The 9,068-nt window shown below is 41.6% G+C and overlaps 1 protein-coding gene across 1 annotated transcript; it reads left to right on the forward strand.

Annotated features, from left to right (window-relative positions):
• Window positions 1-1,134: 1,134 nt before the first annotated feature.
• LOC128745813 (uncharacterized protein K02A2.6-like) lies at window positions 1,135-1,881 on the forward strand. Its single transcript, XM_053842885.1, has one exon. The coding sequence runs from the start codon at window positions 1,135-1,137 to the stop codon at window positions 1,879-1,881; it is 747 nt and encodes a 248-aa protein (XP_053698860.1).
• Window positions 1,882-9,068: the final 7,187 nt, after the last annotated feature.

Below are 9,068 nucleotides of genomic sequence, written 5' to 3' on the forward strand. Positions count from 1 at the left end.
CGAAGAAGGATTAGCCATGGACGTAGGCAAGATCCAACCCATCTTGGACTACCCGACGCCGAAAACTATAAAAGACATCCGTCGACTTTTGGGACTTGCTGGGTTTTATCAAAAATTTATCCTTAATTACTCAGAAATAACGACACCCATCACCAACCTGTTGAAGAAAGATCGGAAAAAGTTCTCATGGACCGAGGATGCAGAGATTGCGTTAGGCAAGCTAAAACAGCATTAGTTTCCGCACCCATTTTGGCTAACCCCGATTTTCGATTACCCTTCGTAATCGAAACGGATAGTTCGGATTTGGCGATAGGAGCGGTGTTAGTCCAAATTCAGCAAGCAGAGCGGAAAACGATTGCCTACTTCTCGAAAAAACTTTCCAGCACGCAACGTCGTTACAGCGCCACGGAACGCGAATGTTTGGCGGTTCTCATGAGTATAGAACATTTTAAACATTTCGTGGAGGGATCGCAATTTATAGTCCAGACTGATGCGATGAGCCTGACGTTTTTACAAAGCATGTCCATCGAATCGAAGTCTCCTAGAATCGCACGATGGGCCTTGAAGCTGTCGAAATATGATATGTTGTTACAATATAAGAAAGGATCTGAAAATATCCCGGCCGATGCGCTTTCACGGTCGATTTATACCTTGGACATCGCTTTACCTGACCCGTATATAACACAGTTGAAAAATATGATCGAAAAAGTTCCTCAGCGTTACCCAGATTTCCGAATATCAGAGGGGAAAGTTTATAAGTTCATCACTAATACCACCCTAATGGAAGACCTCGGATACCGATGGAAACTCGTTGTTCCACTGGCTGATAGACGGGATATTATAAGAAAAATTCACTGTGAAGCTCATTTGGGATTTTTAAAAACACTAGCAAAGGTTCGCGAACAATATTACTGGCCTAAGATGTCCTCGGACGTGAAGCAATTTTGCCATGGTTGCAATGTATGCAAAGAGTCTAAAGTCCCGAATCAAAAAGTGGTGCCGGTCTGTGGTAAGCCGAAACTGTGTTCGCGACCTTGGGAGATGATTTCTTTGGATTTTTTGGGACCATATCCCCGATCGAAACAAGGAAACATTTGGCTCCTCGTAGTGTGTGATTTCTTTTCGAAATTCGTTATGGTGCAATGTATGAGAGCTGCAACGGCACCCGCCGTGTGCTTGTTCGTTGAGAATCTCGTATTCAATCTTTTTGGAGCGCCAGCGTTCTGTATCACTGATAACGCAACAGTCTTCAAATCAGCATTATTCAGAAGTCTGTTGGAAAAGTACAAGGTCACGCATTGGAATTTGGCCGTCTATCACCCCGGTCCAAATCCCACCGAACGAGTAAATCGTATAATCGTTACCGCCATCCGTTGTTCCCTTAATCGACAGAAGGATCACCGTGCGTGGGATGAATCCGTTCACCAAATCGCTCAGGCTATCCGAACCAATGTACATGATAGCACTGGCTTCACTCCATTCTTCATAAATTTTGGACGCAATATGGTTAGTTGCGGTCAGGAATACGACCTGCTACGCAAAACTGATGATGAGTCAAAAATTACACCGGTGCAATTAAGCGAGAATATGAAAAATCTATACAACGTAGTGCGACAGAATTTGATGAAAGCGTATCAACGCTACTCTTCTTCCTATAACACCCGCGCCAATAAAAAGCATCACTTTACAGAGGGAGATATAGTGTTCAAAAAAAATGTTCACTTGTCTGATAAAAGCCGCGATTTTGTTGGGAAGTTTTCCAACAAGTACAGTAAGGTTCGTGTGCGCGAAGTTTTGGGAACAAACACGTATGTTTTAGAAAATCTGGACGGAAATCGGATTCAAGGCTGCTATCATGGATCATTCCTAAAGAAAGCATAAATTATTTTCAAGCTATGACGGTGTACGGGCTTGCGTACACATCAACAAGATCTAATACAACATACTCCCAAGAGGTTCACTGCAATCCATCCGGCGTTTAAGATGTCAACTATTTGTTTCCTTGCGCCGTGATGTGAAAAATAAAGCCAAAACCATTTTCCAAGCTATGACGGTGTACGGGCTTGCGTACACATAAACAAGATCTAATACAACATACTCCCAAGAGGTTCACTGCAATCCATCCGGCGTTTAAGATGTCAACTATTTGTTTCCTTGCGCCGTGATGTGAAAAATAAAACCAAAACCATTTTCAAAGCTATGACGGTGTACGGATTAACGTGCACATAAACAAAATTTAGCATAAAATACTCAACAGAGGCACTACTGCAATCCATCCGGCGTTTAAGATGTCAATTAATTGTTCCCTTGCGTCGCGATGTTGAGAACTAAGCAAAATATGATTTCAGTTATGACGGTGCACACTTCGGTTGCACATAAACAAAACAAAAAAACACTCTTTAGAGGAATCAGTGATCGATCATTCAAAAGCCTGTACTTGCCATCTTAGCTGAAATGAATTTGATCGTTCATGTGTTGTCCTAAAGTTAAGAAACCAAAAGAAATAGATTAGTTTTAGAAAGATAAGATACTTACGTTAGACTGATACAGCCAATACCACATTTTTTGCAGATCAGTGTCGAACGATCTTCAGTTAGAGGTTTTTCGATTACAATAGAAAGATCGCTTGAGGAGAACTCGCTTAGTAGCAATGTTCCACACTCAAGTCCAGCTGAACAATAATGATTCTGAAATTCTGATTGCTGCTTCGGTAGAGAAAAAAACGATTGTGTAAAAGCGGTCGGTCTCTGTTAGTGTAGTGGTCAGGTGAACTGATTCGATGTTTTCTCTAAAAGATTCTGGGCTGAGCTTTAATCGTGAGTATTCAATGCGGGACATTGAGTGTAGGTAGGATAGATACAGTGAGTGTACAGATCAAAGCTTTCCAATTGTTATTGGAGTGATAGGGATAGGTAAGCCGCAAGTTGCATTCTCAGAGATGTCTGAGGTTATAGGTCGGAGAAAATTAGTTGGTAATTTATCAGATATGTCTGATGTCATTGGGGATTAGATTTGAAATTTATCCGCGGGGAAGGATTTAAGTGAGTACGATCAGTAAAGAAACAGAATCGGTTAGAGAAAACTTCAGTCAGTTTCGAGGAAAAAAAATCATCAGCTCGGTTAGTTTACGATAGTGGAATAAGAGAATAAGCCGAACTACAAAATTAAGACCGTTAGAAGTTACTAAACCTGAAAATTGCTAAAACCAAACGTAAATTTTCGGTGTAAAAATTTTGAAATTTTCATTTCAAAATTTTTACAACTTTGCAGTGGCGAATGTAAAGTTTATCATGTTTCCTAATTTATTCGTGTACAGCAATGCAGCTGTTGCTATGCATCAAAGGCTTATGCGTACTCTGCCGGTAGGTGATGAGTTTACTGAAAGCTTCGCGTAAAACTTACACAGTGAGTTCCACCAGAAGATCTCATTTAGAATTTTGCGCGCATTGGCAAATTCCTTATCATGCGTTAATTTGTGTCCTTCTGCAATTTTCGCCTTGTAACAATAGGTGTTGATTGCCGGAGTTACGATAAAAGCAACTAATAAAAGTTGCATATGAAAGAGGGAGATCGCATGACAAAAAGTTTCCGAAGTGGAAATGAGTTGGAAACTCAGATGTGGAATTGATCGGTCAGGATTAAGAATAATCGTGAGCCACGAATCAATTTTGTGCGAACTTTTATTCGAGGCGGTTCGATAGCTAGTTTAGCTAGAAAAGATCTAGGGAGTTCTAACTGAAGTGCCATTGTCAAGTGCCACGTGCTTGAATGGTAAAAGTAAGTGAAATATTAGTCTCTAGTTGGCACTAGATTTCTTAAATATTAGTTTAGCTTACAGAATAAGAACGTGCAATAGTGCCTATGAACGCTTAATTTAAAGCGAATTGGTTAATACACACACTAGGTAAGGCGAGAGTCGTCTAATTGAGAATTAGAATAAGACTTTATAATTATTCTGTGTGGTGAACAGAAAACCTACTGTTCACGTAGGTTTTTTTCTAGGCTGAAATTGTATACGAGCACCGATTGTACAGCGTAAAAAGGGCCACCCTAGAACTTCATCTCGCCGCGGCCAGGCGTATCAGAACCACCCGCTGAAATTCCTCCGCACGACACTCACGGAAGTTCAAAAGTAGGACGATTTCCCGTAACACCACCCAACGTGGTTTGAAAGCTTGAGTTTCGATCATCATCCGTCGTCGAAACCCTCTCCGTAGACGCGAACCAACGTCGTTCATGTAGCGTCTGCGCAGATCATCGCATCGTGAACTCCATCGGTCATCATTTGTCATCCCCGGCACGCATTAGCTACGGTCGTAGCCCTCGCTAGCTGCGCAGCTTTGAGAGTAATCCTGGAGTAATCAGAACCGTACGTCGGAACGTTGCGAAATGGTTTCGGAGAATTGCTGGTGGCAAAAGCCACAGAGTTATGTTGGAGATAGCATGTAAGTGCACAAATGTAAACCCCTCATGAACAGGTTGTGACGTCACGAATAGGTAGATTAGGCCTTTGTAAACTCGATGAATATAAGGTATCAACAACGCTAAAACGTTTTTACAGAACGCTCGGTAAAGTTTCGCTTCATTTTTATTCGTGTTAGTCCGTTTAGTTTACCTTCCCATGCATTTTGTTTTGCGAACATCTCTTTGCGCGGAGTAAATTCGGTAATTTTGTGCGATGTCGGATTTTTGCCTTTGCTTTGGGAAGTCTGAATGATATCGGGTGTTTGAGCTTTTGAAAACCCGCCCTAAGAAGAGAGCCTCAGCCGGGCCCTTCGAACATGCCTCAGTAGCCTCTCCCAACAGGAGAGTGGCGCTTAAGCTGCTGATGGTATCGCAGCTCAAGTCATTTCGTTACAAGGTGGTTTTGCTTAGGCCCCGTCTTGCCCCGCCTACCCATACCACAGATTTCATAAACAACACAGAACTTTAAACCAAAAAGCATATAATCCATAGAAGGCCATTGCAAATTATTTTGAAAGTTTTTGTTTCCTCCCCCCACTCTTTGAAATTGGTAAAAAATAATTTGTTGGATTTAAGTTAATTTTTTTTATAAAATCGATTGTCTGTGGGCTCTATACTCAAAAGAACTCGAAAAATTAGTGTACGAAGTGTTAACGCTTCTAACACGAAACAGAAATGGAAATTCGAACGATGGAATTTCTGAAAACCTACAAAAAAATTTCTTTCGATTTTGTCTTTATTTTTGTAGGTTTCTGCATGGAAAATAATAACGCATATATACAAAGCAAGAATAGATATAGTTTTCATGTTTTAACTTGCTTAAAAATGCTTAAAATGCATTTTTTGTCGATTAAAATAATTGCTTTGTTTTTTTCGCTCCCTCTTCAGTTACCCAACACGGAAAGGACATAAACTTTATAAAATATTTGTAATGGCCTAACTGCGATTTATCGTTGTCGGAACTAGGGCTATGTCATCCGTTTGAGAGAAATTTAGCCTCCCCTCGAAAAATCGACTAGGTTAGTCTACTATGGTGTTGGCCGACCCTATTCGACCGACGCGCGTCTGATAACGATCGACCGACCAACTGATCTGCCAAAAGCAATCGACAAACGATCGATGGAGTGGTGACAAGATAAACTGTCATCGAGCCGGTAAGTGAAAGAAAGGAACAGGGATACCAGACTTGCAGATTTGTCTGCAAATTCCAGATTTTTGGAACGGTCTTGTAGATCATTAGAAATTTGCAGATATTTGCAGTTGACTATATGACTTTTATTGTTTTGGTGCAGATTTTTGTTCGAAGCCCTTTAAACTTTCACAGACTTCCTAAAAAAGTGTGCAGACTTTCGCAGATTATTTTCAAACCAGTAAATTCGAGTAGCCGGAAAACTGCTCGATTTTTTCGGTTTTCGAGCAGTTCCAGACATTTTTTTTAGAAAATATGGCATCTCTGGAAAGGAAAGAAAATTTTGTACAACCATAAAGGCAACAGTGGTAAATAATACAGTTGTTCCAATATTTGCCTATTCTATACTAAAATTATTGCTTATCAGAATCTTAAAATTATAGTAAAAGCTATTTGATCTACAAGGTAACTTGAATTTAGATTTGTTTCGGCTATTTTGCTTGCTGTTTCGGTTATAATTGCTTATATCTTAATCTAGCTTACATATACATTTGTTGGAAAATGAATTAACTTAGCCTAACGCTAACCTATGTACAAGCGGTAAGAGTTGATTATTTCTATACTACAGTTACTTAAAATTAAATACTAAACCTACTTTACAGCTAGAACAAACTTAAAACAAACAAGAAACAACACCGAAAGGTCAAATGTTACTAGGGGAAAATAAACGTGAGTCAAAAACGCTACATTAATGTAATACAGCATGCACACAATTACGACACGATCACGATTACATCACATTATGCTACATATATTACGGATTAAAATTGTTCTATATATTCTATACATTAAAACTATACACATTAGCGCCGTACACAATGTCAAACGAACATCTAAGCTATGTAATTAATGTAATTGTAATTGCTTTCTGCTTCACAGGAAAATTATAACCTCCCAAATACACAGTATAACTTGTTTACGGCTTGGAGATTATAACTTCGGAAGAATTCCCCCTTTCGGTTGTCGCGTTCGCAACAAATTATAATTTTCGTTTATTCGCAAACGATATTGGATATGCCTGGCCGTGGTAGTGATAAAAGCTCATCATGTGGTGCAAGTGGTGGAAAAAAGAGTGATCCGGATGAAAGTGTGGTAGAGGTGAATACCATGGAAAGAGCGAGGTCGACCGCAAAAAAAGCGTTGATAGATGATAGATGCCAAGTCTGCGAGGGACCAGAAACCAACCAAATGGTGCAGTGTGACGAGTGTGATGTATGGTGCCACTTCTCTTGCGTAGGTGTCACGCAGCAAGTCGAGGACCAAAGCTGGATCTGTATGAAATGCCAATCTGCTAAAATCCAGCAATCAATCTTGACTGCAAACCCGAATCGTTTACAAACACCAGCTGTTTCAAAGGAAGCTACAGGCAGTAAACTATCCGTAGACGGTCAACGTATTGTTATTGTTCGTGAAGACTGCACTGCAAATGCAAAACGTTTAGAGCAAGTATCGAAATTGTCACACCGTTCGTCAAGATCCATTCTGAAATTACAGTTAATGCAGTTGGAGGAAGAAGGAGCCTTTGAAGAGCAGGAAGCAAGGAAGCATCGTGAGTATATGAAGCAGAAGTACAAGTTACTGGAGCAGATGACGGAAAAATCAGTTTCTCAAGGCTCGAAATCAGGTTCGAGTGTTTCCGAAAGTAGAGTAGAGAACTGGGTTGATAATGTCAACGTCGCCATGAAAGATCTAGCATATGAACCAGTGGGGCATTCGAGCACTAACCATGCCGATCCTTCTAATCAGAAGCTTATACACAGAAGCAAATTGGGCCAGATTCATCCGCGACCAGATAATCCGAACAGTACACCTATCTACGGGTTCAAAACACCTGCAATTACATTAAGCGCATGTAATAATGCTCCACCCGTTGCTCCACCCGTCGTTTTACCCGTTGCTTCACCTGGTGCTCGGTCAGTTACTCTTCCTGCGGCACCAGTTTTGTTTCTGCATCGTAAATCAGAGCCCTATCTGTACAACTAGCCGAATACTTTCCACGAACTGTCAAAAGAGCAAATTGCTGCCCGCCAGGTCGTACCTAGAGACCTTCCAACTTTCTTCGGTAATTCTGAGGAATGGCCTGTTTTTATTTCGATGTTCCACAGTACTACCGCTATGTGGCACCTTTCTCACGAAGAGAACATCATCCGATTACAGAAAAGCCTGCGGGGCAAAGCGTACGACGCGGTTAACAGTCGTCTTATGCATCCGTCAAACGTGCCAGGCATACTAAAGATACTGCAGATGCTGTGCGGCCAGCCAGAAGCCATCATACACTCTCTCATCAGAAAGATCAACGCACTTCCACCTGTAAGAGAGGATAAACCCGAAACATTGGTGGATTTCGCAGTTAATGTCCAGAATTTTTGCGCAACAGTCGATGCTTGTTTACTAGAGGAATATATGTATAACGTATCTCTGCTTCATCAACTGGTCAACAAACTGCCACAATCGATTAAATTGGATTGGGCACGGTATCGCTATACTCTTCCAAGGGCCAATTTGGCGACTTTTGGAGAGTGGATGTACTCTCTTGCAGAAACCGCAAGCATACTAACAGTTCCCCCGTTAATTCAAGATGTCAAGCCATTAGCCATCCAAGGCGAAAGCAAAAGAACCAGCATGTTCCTTCATACACACTCCGAATCGCCTGACACGGAGTCTAACGTAAAACAGAAATCCCACATCGATATCTGCCCAGTATGCGACGGCAGTTGCTAGTCCGCGTCTAGCTGCCACCGCTTCCTCGGTCTCTCCCGGGACTCAAGATGGGCTGCAGAAAGAGAATTTGACCTTTCCCGCAGATGTCTCTGCCGACAACATGGCCAATGCAGTGCAAAACCTTGCAGAAAAGACGGCTGTTCTTATTTCAATCACGAGTTGCTACATAACGACAAAAAACTGCAGTCGTTCACGAATGTTCCAATACAGGAATCTTCTCCATCTCCAAATGAGAGCTTCAGTTCCGCACAAGGGTGCAATACACATCACTTTAACCCTAATGCTGCGTTGTTCAAATATGTCCCAGTCATTCTGCAAGGAAAACATGGCGCAGTGCGCGTCTATCAGGGGCGGACTGGGAGCCAAAGGGCCCACCGGGCCTTTGAGATTAGGGGCCCCAGTTTGCACAATTCTCGTGATAGTAAATTAACACAAAAAACGACATCTGCTCCAAAGACATCAGCGTTACAAGGACAGTAAATCGAATGAATATGGGCTCTATTTTGTAAGTCATGTCGTGCAATTCGACTCGACTCAGGTACTGCCGAGTGTCGAGTATCGGGAGAACGGGCAGCATAGCGGTTCGAGGCTCGAAACAAAACAAACTCAGTCGTTATTAGGACCGAGTTACCAGCTTTTAGTGTGTGCGTCATATTAGCGGTTCACGGTACTTTAGTTTGCACGCATTTTTCTT

Source organism: Sabethes cyaneus, chromosome 1 (genome assembly GCF_943734655.1).
Source record: "Sabethes cyaneus chromosome 1, idSabCyanKW18_F2, whole genome shotgun sequence".
Classification (NCBI taxonomy): Eukaryota; Metazoa; Arthropoda; class Insecta; order Diptera; family Culicidae; genus Sabethes; species Sabethes cyaneus.